Source organism: Convolutriloba macropyga, chromosome 3 (assembly GCF_964194025.1).
Source record: "Convolutriloba macropyga chromosome 3, txConMacr16.3, whole genome shotgun sequence".
NCBI classification, from domain to species: Eukaryota; Metazoa; Xenacoelomorpha; order Acoela; family Convolutidae; genus Convolutriloba; species Convolutriloba macropyga.
The window spans coordinates 63,523,147-63,541,353 of record NC_134470.1 but is presented as its reverse complement, the minus strand read 5'-3'; the positions used below and the strand labels follow the sequence as shown (position 1 = coordinate 63,541,353).

The 18,207-nt window shown below is 36.7% G+C and overlaps 1 protein-coding gene across 1 annotated transcript; it reads left to right on the top strand.

Annotated features, from left to right (window-relative positions):
* Positions 1-6,102: 6,102 nt before the first annotated feature.
* On the top strand, positions 6,103-17,594 carry LOC142336344 (GMP reductase 2-like). The gene is made up of 4 exons (XM_075385107.1): positions 6,103-6,671; positions 6,814-7,006; positions 14,229-14,397; positions 16,972-17,594. The coding sequence occupies exons 1-4, from the start codon at positions 6,138-6,140 to the stop codon at positions 17,126-17,128; spliced, it is 1,053 nt and encodes a 350-aa protein (XP_075241222.1). The 5' UTR covers positions 6,103-6,137; the 3' UTR covers positions 17,129-17,594.
* The last annotated feature ends 613 nt before the right edge of the window (positions 17,595-18,207 follow it).

Here is an 18,207-nt window from a genome sequence, read left to right as displayed (position 1 = left end):
CTACTACTACTACTACTACTACTACTACTACTACTACTACTACTACTACTACTACTACTTCTACTACTACTACTACTACTACTACTACTACTACTACTACTACTTTTTTTATCGTTAGAACAAATTGTTAAAAATCAGGGGATCTATAAAGCCAAAGATGAGTTTTTGCGGATGTTAATAAAATTATGAATTTGTCTGCTCATGCGTTCATCCGCTTAAACACATTTAATTAGTTATTATATTTTTGAGTTCCTGAAAATTGTAATTTTAGATGGAAAAGTTCAATTAAAATTGTCTAGTTGCTTTCTTGTTTATTTTCAGTTTTCTGGTCTTTGTTATGTCCTGTGGACCAACTTCTCAACAATTGCGTCCTTCACCAGTCCTGACATTATGCTAATAAAATAATAACTCATTCTAATTTACTCCTAAATTCGCTCACGTTGTTGTTTTCGACCCGAAAATTTGGGAGAATATTCCACGCATTGACTTTAAAAATATTCCCTCTCATTTTTATTTTGATTGAAAAGAAGATAAATCTGAAATCAGACCAAGAATGTGTTCAAGGAGGTACTCCCCGTCAACGTAGCCGAGAAGAATTACACGCCAATTAAAAATTCCTTGCATATTATTGCTTAAAATGTATACAAAAAATGGAAAATGTTCATTTAAAAATTTGGTATAAAAAGATTTTTTGCATTATTTCTGCAGTCGGTAAATAGATGAAAACAAATGTACCTGACTCATAATATGCACAAAGTGGAAGCTGCAACACCGGTCAAAAACTACCAATCTTGGACAACTGAATGAGTTTTAAAACGGATTCGGAAAAAATGATTGGAATTGCAATAATAGGCAATTAATTGATGATAGCAAATGATTGGTGACTCTACTTTAAGTGCAAGGATTTTTTGAAACGGAACAATTATTTTTGCTAAGAATTAGAATAAACTTACTTCACTCATAAAACATTGAACTAGAGGACGAATCCCTAGATTGCCGTTTTCTGTCACAGGTTGCTAGTAGTTTGACATATGTCAGTGCTGAGGACCTTTTCCCCTTATAAGCTTTCAATTAGAAAATTGAATGCTGCAGACAATGTACCAAGTGTCGTTACTGTCTGGTTAAATTGAGACAAAATTGTATTAAAACTACAAAAAATTAATGATAAATGGTCTAATTTAATAGGTCAATATTTGCAATTAGAAAATTGAATGTTTCAGACGATGTACCCAGTTAGGTTACTTTTTCGGTAAATTGAGTCAAAATTGTATTAAAATTACAAAAATTTTTTGATAGATGGTCTAATTTAATTGATCAATATTTGCAATAGTTTCAATAATGCAAATTTGAAATGCTAATTAATTTATTTTGCTGTTCCTTTTTTTGTCTGACCAATTAATTGCTATCAATTTTTCCAAGTCCTTTGTGCTAAACGCTGAAGAACGAACTCCAAATCCTATTCCATCACTACTACTACTACTACTATTATCTTTAGAAAAATTTCTTAGAAATCATGTGTATCAATATTGCGAAAGATGCACTTTCCCAGATGTTCTCGAAACAATGAGTTGGGTTGCTCATACTTTAATCCCTTTAAACACATATAAGTAGTTAGTCTATTTTTGAGTTCCTGAAAATGGTAATTAGAGTTCAAAAGGTTCAATTCAAATTGTCAATTTTTTGTTTAGGTTCAGTTTTCTGGCTTTTAGTATCTCCTGTGGACCAGAAATAAAAATAGTTGAGTCCTAAACACGCCTTGACAATCTGAATGGGTGCTAAGGAGGGATTTGAAAAAATTGATAGGAATTGCAGTAATTGGCAAGTAATTGATTGTAGTAATTCATTGGTGACTCTAAATTGAGTGCAATGCATGTTTGAAACAACACAATTGATTTTATAATAATTGGAACAAATTTACTTTCACATAGAAAACATGAAACTGGAGGAAAAAGTCACAGATTACCCTTTTTAGTCAAAGACTGCAAGCAGTTTAACACATTTTATTGCTGAGGACCTTTTTGTCTTAGAATTTTTCAATAGGAAATTTAAACGTTTCAGACTAGGTACCAAGTTTTGTTTTTTTTTGAAATAAATTAAGTCAAAAATGTGTTAAAACTACAAAAAATTGTTGGTAAATGCAATTGACCAATAGTTGCAATTATGGCAATAATTTAGTTTTTGTTTTTCCAATTGAATTGATTTTGTGTTTCTTTTTTTGTCCAGTCAATTAATTGAGATTAGTTTTCCAATTTTGTGGTACTAAGCGCTGAAGCAAGAACTCCAAATTCTTTTCCATTCCTACTACTACTACTACTACTACTACTACTACTGCTACTACTACTACTACTACTACTACTACTATGACTATTATTATTTTTATCGTAGGAAAAATTTGTAATAAACCAGCGGATCTATAATGCCAGAGCTGCACTTTCGCACATGTACCAAACTTATGAGTTCGTTTGCTCAAGCGTTCATCCGCTTAAACACATTTAAGTAGTTATTTTTTTTGAGTTCCTGAAAATGGTAATTTTAGACGTGAAGGTTCCATTAAAATTGTCTAGTTGCTTTCTTGTTTATTTTCGGTTTTCTGGTCTTTGTTATGTCTTGTGGACCAGCTTCTTTACAATTGCGTCATTCACCAGCCCTGACAATATGCTGATAAAAATAATATGTCAGTCTGATTTATTCCTAAATTCGCTCCCGTTGTTGCTTTCGATCACAGAATTTGAAAGAATGTTCCATGCATTGACTCTAAAAATATTCCTTCTAATTTTTTATTTTGCTTAGGAAGCAGATAAATATGAAGTCGGACCGAAAATTTGTTCAAGAAGGTACTCCACGTCAACATCAATGAGAAGAGTTACTTGCCTACCAAAAATTCTTTTCAACTTAGTGCTTAAATTGTATTCAAAAAATGAAAAAGGTTCATTTAAAAATAATGTGTTAAAAGGGTTGTGGCATTATTTCTGCAGTCGCTGAATAGATGAAAACAAGTGTACCTAGCGCAAAAGTGGAAGCTGCAACAGCAATCAGAAACTATCAAACTTGAAAATTAAATGGGTTTTAAACAGCGATTTGGAAAAATTGATTGGAATTGGACTAATTTGGCAATTAATTGATGTTAGCAATTGATAGGTGACTCTACTTCAATGGCAAGAATTTTTTGGAGAAAAACATTTGTTCTGCTAAAAATAGAAACACCTTTTCTGTACATATAATACCTTGAACTAGAGGAGAAATTCCCAGATTACCATTTTACTAATATAGGGGGGCTATAATTTCACGGCGGGCTATAATGGGAAAGACCTCAATGATTGTTTGGAACAACACAATTACTTTCTTAACATCGAGAACATGAAACTGGAGTAAAAAGTACCTGAGTACCATTCTATGTCACAAATCGAGAGTAGTCGGACATATTTTAGTGTTGAGGACCTTTTCTTCTTAGAAGTTTTCAATTAGAAAATTGAATGTTTAAGAAGGTATAAGCAGTTCCGTTACTTTTTGAAGAAATCAAGGCTAAATTGTGTTAAAAATACGAAAAATTATTGGTAGATGGTCTAATATAAGTGATCAATAGTTGCAATTATGTCAATAATTCAGTCTTGTTTTGCCAATTTAATTATTTTGCTGTTTTTCTCTTTTTCTGTTGAATTAATATGGCCAATTATTCGTAGCTGTGCACAATTGAAAATACAGACACTTATATGTAGAACCAACATACAATTTAGCACTTGTCGCAACTGTGAACACCATGTGACAGCACGTTCCAGGGGCGTTGAGTGTCAAATTTCCAGTTGTGCAATAAATGGTTCCACTGAAAATGCCAGCAAATCAGTAACACAGAATATGATAGCATGGAAAAACAGTTTTGAATGTGCTCATTCTGCCGTAAAATTGATAAGACTGACAATAACCATTCGTCAGAAACAAAAGTTTTTTTAAGATGTGTCAACGATATTGTGAGAACAGCTAGAGGTGACACAAAAGACCTGTTAGATGCGGTCAAAAACCTCCCTCCAAATCTTCAATTTACATTAGAAACAACGGATGACAAAAACAGTTTAACATTTCTTGACATGTCATTTATCGTACAACCGGAGGGGACAATTTTTTGCGCATGGTATAAAAAACCATCCGATACTGGAAAAGTTCTAAATTATCGTAGCTGAGGTCCATGAAGCATTGACAAAAAATGAAGAAACTTGGGAACGTAGTCAATATTTTAAGCGTTGGGTCAGGAATATTGTCAAGGATTCAATTAACCAGCTGCGAAAGAAAGAACAAAGAAAAGGATATAACGCGGCTGTAGAGGTAAAACAACAGCAAAATACTGAAAAACAACGTTTTGTATTACACTACAGAGGCAACATCTCTAATGAATTTGTAAAGAAGCTGAAAATTAATCCTGTACATACAATTTTCACCACTCGGAAACTTAAGAGCTTTTTGCTTAAGACCTCAAATCCCACGTGGCTTATGAACTCACTTGTATTGGATGCAAATCCATCTATGCAGGGCTGACATGCTGAGATAATACCACAAGGGTTGCAGAGCATGCCAAGTCGGACTCAACAATGGGAATACATGCAATTGAGTGTAACGGTGATAAAACAGCTTTCCAGTGGAAGATAAACTAGTGCGGCAACCAATCAAAGTTAATGACACTAAAGCCGCACTATATAAGAACACTGAAACCAGCCATGAACACCCGCGACGAAAACCGAACAGAAGAAGTGACTCTGAAAGCTTAGTGTGGAGATAAATTTCCAACTAGAAAGAAGGACACGTTACGAAACGAAAATTTCAATTTTGCAATTGAACAAAACCAAAGTAAGTTTAAAGTCATTTGTGTAGGTTTTTTAATGAGAAACATGTCGATATGCATCTGCTACATCAAATCGAAATTGTATATTTACTCAGATGTACAGTTTTGTATATACGACTGTAGATATGTAAAATTTCGTTTTCAATTTCCTTGAAATAGTGATTTTATTGATTTGATTTTTTTTCTGGCTTTTCATTTTAGCATTTTGTATTGTTTATAACCTGACAATGAACTCAGAGTTCAAAAACGTCCGTAAGAAAGTTTTAAATTGACAATGCTTTTAAATGCCAATTAATTGTTATGAGTTTTTCCAAATCCCTTGTGCTTAACCCTGAAGAACGAACTCCAAACCCTATTGCATCACTACTACTACTAATATAATCGTTAGAAAAATATGTTAGAAATCAGGGGGATCTATAATGCCAATGATGCACTTTCCCAGATATTGCCAGAACTATGAGTTAGTTTGCTCATACGTTCACCCGTGTAAACACATATAAGTCGTTAAGCTATTTTCGAGTTTCTGAAGATTGTAATTTTAGATGTAAAGGTTCAATTCAAGTTGTCGGTTTTTTTGTTTAGTTTCAATTTTCTGGTCTTCAGTATGTCGTGTGGACCAGCTCTTCAATAGTTACGTCGTTCACAGGCCTTGGCAATTGTTGATAAAATTAATAGTTCAGTCTAATTTTTTCTTATATTCGCTCACGTTGTTGCTTTCGATGGTTGTTGGTGAAAATGGTAGACGTACCAAAATATAGATTTTTTTGCTTGTCAATCACAATCGAGAAAATGGGAATATTGTTTTCTTATTGGGTGATTGCTCAACAACTTCTCCATGTTTTAAAATAGGATATGCGCGTTAACGTAAAATTTCTCAGAAATTGCGATAAGCCGAAAAAGCAAAATTATACTTTGGTGGAAAGCAAAATTATTTTTCGGGGGAAGCTGGTCTCACGTTCGGTTGTGATAGATTCATATCAAGTCCCACGGGCCGCTCAGGCATGGCCTTGGCCCGCGAGGCATGGCCAGATGCGGTAAAAATTACAATCTAGCATTAGGCTATGCCAAATTAAGGCTAATTGAACACTTAACAGTACAGTGTTTTAAATTTTCAACCAATCACATTCGTTGAAATTTCTACATTTTGATACGTCTATTTGTTAAGACGTCACCATTCGACGCATTGACTACTCGTATTGCAAAGAAGTGAGTGAGAAAGGCCAGTGAAAATATAATTACTTCTTCCTATTTAAGCGACTAATGTGCTTTGAATGCCGCAAATGATTATTAAAGATCTTCAGATAATATGCCCCATATTGACCAGAACGTGAAGCTCGACTTCAAGGATGTTCTAATTAGACCAAAACGAAGCACTTTGCGTTCACGTGCCGAAGTCGATCTGAACAGAAGTTTCCCTTTTCGTAACTCCAAAATGGATTATACCGGAGTTCCTGTGATGGCGGCGAATATGGACACTGTAGGCACGTTTCAAATGGCTAAAGCACTTGCCGAACCAGAGTTTAATATGTTTACATGTATACACAAACATTACACTTTGCAAGAGTGGGAACAGTTTGATAAATCAGCGTCTGATGAGTTATACAGCCATATTGCCATCAGTGGTGGAACTGGCGATCTAGACCGTTTAACTGAAGTGATTAAAAGTGTACCTCGTTTGAAGTATATTTGCTTGGACGTTGCCAATGGCTACTCCGAGCATTTTATTCACTTCGTGGAAAAAGTAAGGCGTCATTTTCCTGATCATACAATTATTGCCGGGAATGTTGTCACGCCGGAGATCGTCGAGGAGCTTATTCTGAAAGGAGCTGATATTATCAAGGTAACTTTTGTTTCAACATTGGTTTTTTTGCTTGGTTTTATTGATCAAAAGTGAAGTGAAAGTAATTGATTGAAGAATGTCGATGACCCCCAATCTTATCCGTTTTTACGACCTCGAAGAAATCTTTGATAATTTTGCATAGGTAGGCATCGGTCCAGGATCTGTCTGTACAACTCGAGTGAAGACGGGTATTGGCTACCCTCAGCTGAGTGCAGTTATGGAGTGCGCAGATGCTGCCCATGGACTTGGAGGACACATAATCAGCGATGGTGGCTGCACGTGCCCCGGTGACGTGGCCAAAGCTTTCGGAGCTGGTGCCGACTTTGTAATGCTTGGTTGGTGTTTAAACAGGATTAGAACATCCTAAATTTTGTTCTATCTGTTCTGTAAGGCTGAAGATAGACAAGTTAGCTCCATTTGAACATCATATAAGAACGGATGTTTTTGCAGATGTTCTTACGCTTCATACTAGTAAGTTCTGTTTTAAGTTATTTGCCAGTTTCGATAAGTCGAAAGAGTAAATTTAAAGATGCGTTCGTCGTTGACAGAAAGGGCGTCCTCTGAAAGAATTAAACCTTTATTCCCAAATTTTTGTTTTGTTCCTTTTTGATCCCATTTTTTTAATCTTCAAAAATGTAAATTTAAAGTTATAACCACAACAAAAACGTTGGTTAAATATTTACATTTTCAAAATCGCCTCGTAAATATATGAATAGTTTGGTCTTTATACTTGAGTAGAAAAAATCCCTAAAGCCTTTTACTTGTCTATCTATTGGAACACGATCATGCAGTTTGACCATTTCGCTGCTTAGTTTCTCCTTAAATTTATTTTTTAATAGCCACACAGCGATAGCTGGGGCTAATATTGGCCTTCTCTTGGTTTTTTACAATTCAAAGAATTTGAATTGTATTGGGGCGCTGTCTTTTTTTTTTAAGATCTGTTCACACATTTTCATGATTTTTGAAGTCAAATTGGAGTAGTGATTTTGGTCACGCCGAAACAGGAAATGGAGCGAAAAAGCGAGTGGTTTTGCGGCGTGAAATTTTTTCGCTCTAAAAGAATTTTTTTCGCAGAGAAAATGGTGTTTGAACAAAAGTTCGTTTTCGCTAGTGGTTTTTTGTTCACATGCGGCATTTTGACACCAATTGTTTGGTTTTTTTAATTTTTTTATCTGATTTTTTTTAGAAATGGTTTTCCCAATTCACTCATAGTCCGTTATAAGTCGTTTATTGTTTATTCAATGAAAATTCTTTGAATTGTACGTCAGGAGTTGTCCTGCTATGTTTTTTTATTTCGTCGTCATGATTTTTGTTACGACCATATGACGTCACAGCCACTTTTTGTTCATTCGCTCATGCAATTTCAACTGAATTGCATGCGTGACGTCATTTTTCGCTCTTAGTGGAGCGAGTTTTTTTTTCATTGGCGTCATTAAATTTTTGGTCACACTTGACTTACCTCACTCTCAAAAATGACTTCCTCACTTTGAAATTGACTTTTATTTACTTTAATTCAAAGAGATAAGGTCAAATGGGTGTTTGTCACTCTAAATGAAGGTTATTTGAGATCAGCTAATAGAGGCAGCAATAACTTTTTTCAATAATCAAAATATAACGGATCAGCTTTCAATGAAATGACAATAATTTTTTTGGTCTGTCTTTTTTGCTGTTTTTTTGCGACTACCGATCTACGAATCTATTGCGGCTATTTTCTGGCATTGCGGCTATTTTCTGGCAATCTGCCAGCTATGTTAGTTTTTTCTTTTCGGATCTCAATTGGAAAATTATTCCACTTCCTAGAAGAATTGCTGGTCAGTGAACGGTCACTCCATTTGGATTGGCACTTATTCTTTGGAAAAAACTGAACAGTTCTGGAGTTTTTGTTCAATACGTTTTTTCAAAAATCCTGACTGAGGAATTTTTGGTTTCTCGACTGCTCTCTTTATATCGTGAGAAGTCAAAAAATTTAAGAAGTCAAACTTTTTTAATGAAAAGCTCTGCTGGTAAAATTTTGTCTTTCAATAAAAGATCTCTTGCACTGTGAAACTTTTTGCGCAGGTGGCAAACCTTCAAAATGGGACAAAATTGAGATGGGACAAAACAAGTGATTTAAAAAGACGGATTCTTGCTTTTAATGGTAGATGATGTCTTACTAAGTAAATCGACCTAATAGAATTTGCCATTTTTGCTAACGTTTTGTTTAGTTGTATGTCAAAATTTAGATTGTTATCAATCATTATACCTAAATAACAACAACTTGTTTTTGGCCATATGGAAATTCCATTATAATGCAATTGTTCAATTTTTGATTCACCATTTTTGGAAAAAACCACAATTTGTTTTGTCTCGGTTTAAAGTTAGCATATTCTGCCTCATATAACTGTCAGTATGTTCAAATACTTTTGAATACTTTTGTTTAAATGGGGATTTAGTAATGTATTATAATCTGTATTAGCAAGCAAATTTTTGACGTTTAAATTGATCTAATTAAATTTACATAGTGAATTTTTATGTTTTGTTAATTGTCCGTTCTTAATTTTTCGTGTGAACGTCTTTTTACGACTCGAACAGTATTGCTATTCTACAGAGTTTTTGGATCTATTCTGTCCCCCCAGTGTTTTTTGACCCCCAGTTACAAATTGTTATATAGCACGTTACTATGTATGAAAATAGCACGTGCGCCTGAGGGTAATAAAAGATTTCTGCTCACTAAGCGGGGGGGGGGGGGGAGAATAGATCCAATTTTTTAAAGCTGAAACAATTTTGTGCATGACTGAAACGTTCACTTTTGTTTTCGATCATTGGCCTCTGTTTTAGAACGTTGACTTGTTTTCAATAGTTTTATTGAAACAACTTTAACGTTTTATTAGGCGGTTAGTTACTAATACATAGTAGTTAAGGACTGCTGGTAATATTCAAGATGGAATAAGCAGGTTTTTTTTGTCAAATTTTTCTGCATAACTGTCCCTCCTTCCTATCTAAAACTAAAGACACCCAAATCTAAATACCTACCCCCAAAACATCCCAACCCCCCACCACCAACCTTCCCTCACCTTCAATCTTACAACCCCCCTCACCTATCCCCCAAGGTATCCCCCACATAACCCACGCTCCGCCCCATGCCCGCACTACCCCTTCCCCCCTCTCACCACCCACACCTCTGAACTAAAAATTTTTGAAAGTTATTTTGTCTGGTTTTTTAAGCATTCATTTTGTGCTATTTCTGGTTGATGGCCGCGAAGGAATAGCGGCTATTATTGGGGATATTGTAGTTTCTTACAATTCAAAGAATTTGAATTGTATTGGGGCGCTGTCTTTTTTTTAAGATCTGTTCACACATTTTCATGATTTTTGAAGTCAAATTGGAGTAGTAATTTTGGTCACGCCGAAACAGGAAGTGGAGCGAAAAAGCGAGTGGTTTTGCGGCGTGAAATTTTTTCGCTCTTAATTTAAAGTAGAGTGAGAGAACGGTGTTTGAACAAAAATTCGCTTTCTCGCTAGTGGTTTTTTGTTCACATGCGGCAATTTCACTTTGATTTTTACTGTTTTTACTGTTTTTTCAGTAGACTGAACTAGTCCGTTCAAGGTCTAGTTATCTGTTTAGTCAATGAAAATTCTTTGAATTGTACGTCAGGACTGGTCCTGCTATGTTTTTTAGTTCGTCTCCATCGATGATTCTTGCGACCAGAATTCTTGCAATTGACTTTTTCAATGACTGCAGTGACGTCTACTGCTTTGCAGTTAAAATCTGTGTGCGTGACGTCATTTCTGCTTTTAGGTCAATTGCGTGACCTGCCTCAATGAAAAAATGACTTCTGATCTCACTTATGGAACTTTTATGGACTTTTATTAGTTAAAGATCAATAGTTTGCATCTAAGTAGTGCCAAGCTTATATGCCCTGATTCTTGAGTATTAGTTTTGACTTTGAATATCAAGTTTGAAGAGGCTCTTTTAATGCTTTTCATAGTCTGTATGTGAAATAAAATCCACGGTCCGAAAAGTCTACTGGTCTATTAAAAGACTGGTGGTCGATCTATTTATCTTTAGTTGTTCCAATTCATGGAAGGCCACAAGCGTCTATCGCGGCTATTTTCCGACAATCTGCCGACTATGTTTTTTTGATTGAGGCAAGGTTTCTATGAGATTGTTTTTCGACTCTTCGAGTTGTTTCGTGTATTCGACGGCGCAAGCAAGCAAGCTCAAGCAAGTTTGTTCATTAATGGAATTTTGACTTCTCATTTTGAACATTGAGGTTATGTTTTAGTATGTTGACTTCCCTTTTCGAACATTTCGGTAATTTTGAGAAGTTTTGATTCCATAAATCCCCCTGCTCTCTATGCAAACAACAGACAACCCTCCCTCCACGTACCTTCAAACCTATCTATACCCCACGACCCCCCCAACACACCGATTATGAATCCCTATGAGGTTGTTTTTTTGAACCCATGAAAAATTTCTTAGCTACACCACCTTTAGATTAAATTGCCCCGGGCTGCTCGCACCAAAGCAATTCGCCCGGCGTTAGTTGTTTAATTTTGTGAATTGGTTATTGTCGAGTAGTCTTCCAAATTGTGACGTTAATGCAAGGGGTAATGATTTGAATATTTCAATTTTTCTACGTTAAGGTTTGTGTATTTTGTGTTAGTGTGTATTTTGTTTTTAAGTGTGTATTTTGTGTTAATAGCAATAAAATTGGTCTTCAGAAGAATTTCAAAACCTTGATTCTTATTTTGATTTTGTCAACTTTTTAATATGCGTTCACACATTTTGATGACTATCTAAGATCAATTAGAAATCCAATTTGTGTCGTGATTTTAGTCTCGCGTAATCATTGAAGGGTGCAAAAAAGAAGTTTGAAGACAAGATTTTCTAAACTTCTTTAATGTGTATTGACATCTGAACGCATGACTTTTGCTCTTCTTCGTTGTTCTTCTTCGTAATCTGATTTCTTTAACGAATGTGGATGCACATGTTAATCGTGCGAGTCCATCAATGGGGAAACTAGTAGTTTTTGCGACTTTAAGCTATTTATAATAGGAAAGAAAATTGATTTTTTTTATTTTGCCCGCTTGTACACGAATTTAGTAGCATTTATATTGGTCATGTCTTTCTTGTGCGAGTCTTTGCTCGACTGATTTTTCGGCTGATCCCGTTAGCTTCAAAAACTGGTTTTTGACAGGTAAAGCCCGGAGGACATTAAGTTCTTTTAGAGCCTAAAGCCTAAACAGTCTCTTAAGAATAGAATTCAAACAAAACTGTTTTGAGGAGACAATTCCATGGTTTTCGGTGGCCTCTTGCAAGATTTCAATCCTGCTCTACTGCGACATACTCTACCACACACTGAGCACGTTCGGTCGTCTTGTGGTTTTTGGTTTCGGTCCATTAGTCTCCTTTCTGCTTGGGCTTCTTCTCAACTTTCCAGATGTGCTCTCCTCCTCGAGACAAAGCTTCTGTACTTTTTCCTGTCTTGAGTTAGCTGTTCTGCCAGGTCCGGGGTCTGCCCCTGCATCTCTGAGGACCTGCCTCCACTATGTATTTGTAGTTTGCCGCTGTTTCTTCTGCTCCTGAGCTTCTGGTCCCGCTGGTCACCCGAGTATAGCTTGTTTAGTCAGCCTTGTGTTTTCCATCCTTAACACAAGCCCGATCCTTGAGAGACTTCTGCATTCGATTTTCGTCTGTAATGTCGTAACTTTTAATTTTTGCCTGACATCAAACATGTTAACCGGTTTTTCTTGCGTCTCTTTCAGAGGAGGTTTCGTTTTGCTGCTCCAGATGTAACGATACACCCTGTCTGCCTCCTTTTGGATTGATGAATTCTCAGTTTTCCGCCAAGGCCTCACGTGACAATCAAAGAGGGATGTGGCCTCCAATATTGCGTGCACTGGCTTCGGGATCGTCACCGTGGCGTCCACACACTCCTCTGTTGAATGCTTCTTCTTCTCTTCTCACCATGTGCGAGTTATGGTCCCCGCCTATAAGCAACCATTCTTTGCTTGTGCTACGGACTACTTGTTCTTCTAATTCTCTCGGTATTCCTCTCGCTCATCCTGTCCCGCTCCCCAGTGGCTGGTATGTTGTTACGAGGCGGATAATGTTTACTGTGACAGCTGTAACCCTGTTTCCTGTCCACTTTTTTTGACCCTCGTCTATCCACTTTTGTTTCCATGCACGGCATAGAATTATGGCTGTCTGTCTTCCGTGGATTACAACCGCTGAGTTTCTCCTCGCCGATCCGTATCATTCCCGAGTCTTCGCTGTTATTTCACTGATCAGGACTACATGCATGATCCTCGTGATGCAGTTGTGAGCAAACTCTCGGAGCTTCTTGCGGTTCTGGTCTCTCATGGACATTTCCTGTGAGTTCTAGGTTGCGATGGTTGCCTCTTTCATGTTTTCCATCTCCTTCCTTGTTTTCTCCAAGTGGATGGCTCTTCTTCTTCTTCTTCTTCTTCTCTCCCTTTTCCATTCCTTTTCTTTTTCTTGCTCTCGCGGGACTGTAGCTGCTGCGCCTGTCGCAACGTCCAGCCGTAACCCCCATCTCTTGACCCACCAACGCTCCACCCCCTAATGATAGCTTCCCTAAGCGCTAGCTGTCTACTAACAAAGCCAACCGCTCGCCGGTCGTTAGAGAGCAATTCGTCCGACGTTAGTCGGTAATGTTCTTTCTGTTACTTTCTGTGCTTTCCGTTGATGATTTATTCAATGTTAAGTTTTTTTTTGTATTCCAATTGGTTTTAATGAGTTTGACGACATTTGGCCCTCCTTTTTGCGTTCTCTTGATTTGCCATTTCATCAGGTACTTTTCAAAAAAAATTCTTTCGTGAGTGACGTCATTTTCACAGTTCTGGGGGAGGTTTGTTTGTTGGCTTGTACAGTTTTTTTGGCACACGTGATATCACTTTCAGAATGACTCTCGGAAATCATTTTTGTAAATTTTAAGTGGACGATTTGAGGTCAATTGAGGATATGTTTGCCTAATTGAATGTTATTTGAAGGCAGCTTTAGTTTTTCTGAAAGTTCTAGTTTTGTTTGCGTGCATACTTTGTTTGAAAATCTGGTAAATGTAGTTGTTGGTTTTGATTACTTTGACACCATTAAATATTTCTTAAGTACTCTTTTCTTATTTTCTTAAGTACTCACGTTTATTTTCTAAATAATCCTATTCTGTTCCGCCCATCTTATTGGGCATATATCTTTTACGCCCCCAAGCGAACGTGCTAATGATTTTTTTACATATAACAACACAAAATTTGTAATAGGGGCTTAAAACACTGGGGGGGGGGGGGAAGGGAGAGAATATAGCCCCCAATTGTATTAGTCCTGTGGTCTTTTTAATGCGATTTTTCGTACGAGATTTTTCATCTGATCTTTTTGACTTTTCGTCCTCAAAACGGGATAAATAGGTAACGCGCCCGGAGGGCATTAAGCTCTCTTAGAGCCGTACTAGACTCTAAGTATGCGATTCACCGTCCCTCAGTAAATTTGGACTTTTTTCAGATATTGCTCATTTGGTTTGGATTTTTTCAATGAACTAGGCAAGAGTATTGCTTTATTAGGTGGGATGTTGGCGGGTCATGACCAGTCGGACGGACAGGTGATAGAAAAGAACGGACAGAAGGTGAAGGAGTTCTACGGAATGTCCTCTAAGACAGCCATGGAAAAGCACAGTGGGGGAGTTGCCGAGTACAGAGCATCTGAGGGAAAAGCAGTCACTGTGCCTTACAAGTTAGTTAATTTAGTTAATAAGAAGAGCTGGTCGCCTATATGCCCACCATGTTAGCGAGGGGATTAATCCTGAAAAATCTTGCAGTTGATTCAAAATCGACTGTTGAAATGGAACTCATTTGTATTCCCTTGCTGCCTCTTCGATTACCAGGCTCTTACTGCGTTACGTATTTGTACTGAATCATTCATTTGCTAACCGGGGTAAATTTTTTAAAGGCCGTGAACCTAAGTTAAGCGAAACACTGTTGGCGACAGAATGCCATTATTTTTCTTCCTCAAAACTTTCTCCGATTTTGCCCAGTTCTCAATCTCGCGAATATGAGATTTGTTGTCACGCTACAGGGAAATGTATAGGAAACGAAGTGATGCTTATAAAAGTTGCGAAACTTGTCGAGCTTTCTATTACCCACCATATCAATACCGGATGTTAACAAATATCGGATCTTTTCCGGTTGTGCCCCCCAGTACGTTATACTCCCCCAGCTACAGAGCACGTGCCATTACATAGTAAATCATTGTGTAAACTATGGCTCGTGTGTCGGGGTTCGGGGTTGATGGCCTAAATAATGGGAGAAAACCCTGAGGCCCTAAAGAATGCGTGCCCTAACAATTACAATTTTGTTTTCAAAAATTTGAATTATGAGAAACACCAATCCTAAGGCTAGGCCATTTTTTATCAAGCCATAGACTGGTACAATTAATAACAAGAGGTCGGCAATGAACATCATTCCTTTTTACCGTCTCAGTAATAAAAGAATAAAATAAAATTTAAAATTTTATTTCTTAATTTTTAAGAAAGCCGAACCTTAAACAATCTGCTGACGACTATCATTTCTTGCCAAAGCAATTTGAAGCGAGAAAATTTGAAGCGTTAATTTATGGATCTTCGTAGGTTATGGCCCGCCCAGCTTAGTGGGTGCATAATACTTGCAAGGTTATTGGGGGCATAACGGAAAAATCCATTTTTAATAAATTTTTATAGACATCACATGAAAATAAGCCCATTTCTTTTAGTGCCTGCATAAATATAAGGTCTGATGTGCATTTCCAACATTGGGTAACAGAGATGCTGACAACTTGGCAATTATCAAAATACTTCTCTTCAAAGTGTACAGAGAAATTTTGGGTTAATGGGTGTCTGTCTTTAATCTTGCATTCAATGGTTCTTTCAAGGCGTCTGTTTATTCACTTGCAATACGTACTAAATGTCTACATTACGTGGCCAATGTCCGAAAATGAAAATTTCAATGAATTTTGCGTTCTGTGGAATCGTGTTACCAAAACTTGTCCCGGCTTTTCACGATTCATATACCACTTTCGACGATAGAATTTAGATACGCAAATTGGAAATCTGTTATTTTGATTGTAGAAAGGATTTGCATTTTTTCAGGAGTATTCACAGATAAGCATCACTCATTTCACAAATTTGAACATGTAATTAGCCTAAAACTTTTGCACGAATTTTAATTTCAATTACTTGAGACTCAATTCCGAATTAATTGTTCTTGTGAACAACGAAACGGTTAATCGCAAAATTGCTAATTACCCTCTTAATCCGCAATTAGTATCCAGCAGAAATTTTCTGAGATTAATCGACTATTGGGCTCTTTTATTTCGGTCTAATTGATACTATCTTAGTTATTTGGTAAGAGTTACTTATAGTGTGGAAACAAGTGACTTATGGCGTGGAAACGAGTGACGAAAGATTGTCTCAAGTTTTCACGTTGGCCCCAACAATACGCTTTCACCCCTCCATCATTTAACCCCACTATTATTTAACCCCTCTATCATTTCACCCCGATTTTAATCTTTTTGTCAAATAAGGACTAATTAATAGCAATATAGTCATTTGGCCATGCCTCGCGGGCCATGGCTATGCCTTAGCGGCCCGTGGGACTTGATATGAAACTATCACAACCGAACATAGAATTAAGTTATCTACTTAATTATGACAAAATATGCCTTTGTTGACTCCTAATTGGCGGTATGAAATGATAGAGGGGTGAAATGATATAGGGGTTAAATGATAGAGGGGTTAAAAAATACGGGGTTAAAATATGCGGGATTAAATGAATCAGGGTGAAAAGAAGTAGAACCCGTGTACCCAGTTTTGAAGCAAATCTAAACTAAATTAGCCTATTGTCACTCGTTTCCACAGCAAACTTAATTGGGGATCATTGTTTCCTCAACTGGAAGATATACCGTCTCGGCATTTGAGCCCCTACAGAAAAGTAAATCCACGTTTTTGAAAGGGATATCAATAGCAAATCGAATGAATCCTAGCTCTTAAAAATTTTAATTTTGTTTTAATTTAAAAACGGGGTCAGTGTATTCGTGTAGATTTTAGAAAAACTGAAAATTTATCCCCAATTGGTTGACATCTTCCTTATATAGTGTGCTAAATCAGTGCTCTGCAAATCTTCTGATATATTGGTTCTTTCTTTAAAAAATTAGTTGGAAGTTTGCCTCTGTAGGGTTTCCGAAGTTTATGGTTGTCTTCTGGTTGTCCTTGTCATCAGAAAGTTTTTTGGCCATTTATAAAACATACTTTGTATGCTGTATGAACTGTTTTAGAGGTGACGTTGCGGTAACTGCCCGGGACATCTTGGGAGGACTTCGTTCAACCTGTACATACGTTGGAGCTGGAAAGTTAAAAGAGCTCTCGAAGAGAACGACCTTCATTCGTGTCACACAACAGGAAAACAGAGTGTTCTCAACTGGAAAAGAGTAGTCCCGGACTCCGGGAAAACTATCTTACCAAAGTTTGAAACATTTTGGATAAATAAATAACAGGAACAAACTTGAGACCAAACGCTTGTCGAATATGGTTGTTTGCTACAACAGTTGATGAAGAACTTAATGAATAGGCCCGTTTTGATGTTTGTTGCTGGGTAGTTTGAGTACGAAATCTTGGCTACTTTTTTTTACGTTTCAAGCGTTTGACTTTCGAGACGGTTCTTGAATCAAACTAATGTGACCAAATGAAGTGACTGAGTGACTTAATTTGTTGAACTGACTTTGAGTTGGATCTCACGATCTATGAGCTTTAATATTTCACTTTTGAGCTTTTTGCCGTAATTTCATAGTAATGAAATGCTAACACAACATGTTCACATGTTGATTGTGTGACCTTGCCTTGATGGTATTTTAATGCTGACCCACTTTGCTAAATAATTTAATTGAAGATGATTAACGAAGTGTTTTCGATTCTCTATGAATTTATATAGAGCAATTTTTTCCAGACTTACTCGTTCAGTTAGCTGTAGTGCCAATTAAATCCATTTATATACACAAAAATTGGCTAACACACCATTCGTAACTTCAGCATTCTTTCATTCCTTATTGTTGGCCTAAATTGTTGTCGAGTTTGATCAAAAGGAGTTTGTATAAAATCGTATCTTCAGCACTAAACGTGCTCATAAAATTTTCCTGGCTCAAAAACGTTCAGTATTTTTGTCGCGTTGGAAGTCTGACTTGGTTTAATAAATTTATTTGATTGGTTGTTAAAGTAACGGGTCATGTTTTATTAAATTGCTCGCGAATGGTGCAATTTCGCACTGCTGCTGAGCTTAAGTTCCTCTTTCTACCACAAAACTATTTCTACTACACCTCCCCCAGCAGCAGATCACGTTGATTAGAAAATTTGGGTTATTAAAACTTAATATTAAAATTAACTGTCAACACTGGCTGATCATCAACTTCATGGATGATATTAAAATTATTCAGCACTAGTTCTGACTGAACTATTCAATCAAAATATGCGTCTTGAATGTTGGCATGCTTGTTGTGCGTTTACGCTTGTCCACATCA

Coding starts and splice junctions, on each gene's coding strand:
- LOC142336344 (XM_075385107.1), top strand. CDS start 6,138: ATGCCCCATATTGACCAGAACGTGAAGCTCGACTTCAAGGATGTTCTA. Junction 6,672..6,813: donor AAGGAGCTGATATTATCAAG/GTAACTTTTGTT, acceptor AATTTTGCATAG/GTAGGCATCGGTCCAGGATC. Junction 7,007..14,228: donor TGCCGACTTTGTAATGCTTG/GTTGGTGTTTAA, acceptor TTGCTTTATTAG/GTGGGATGTTGGCGGGTCAT.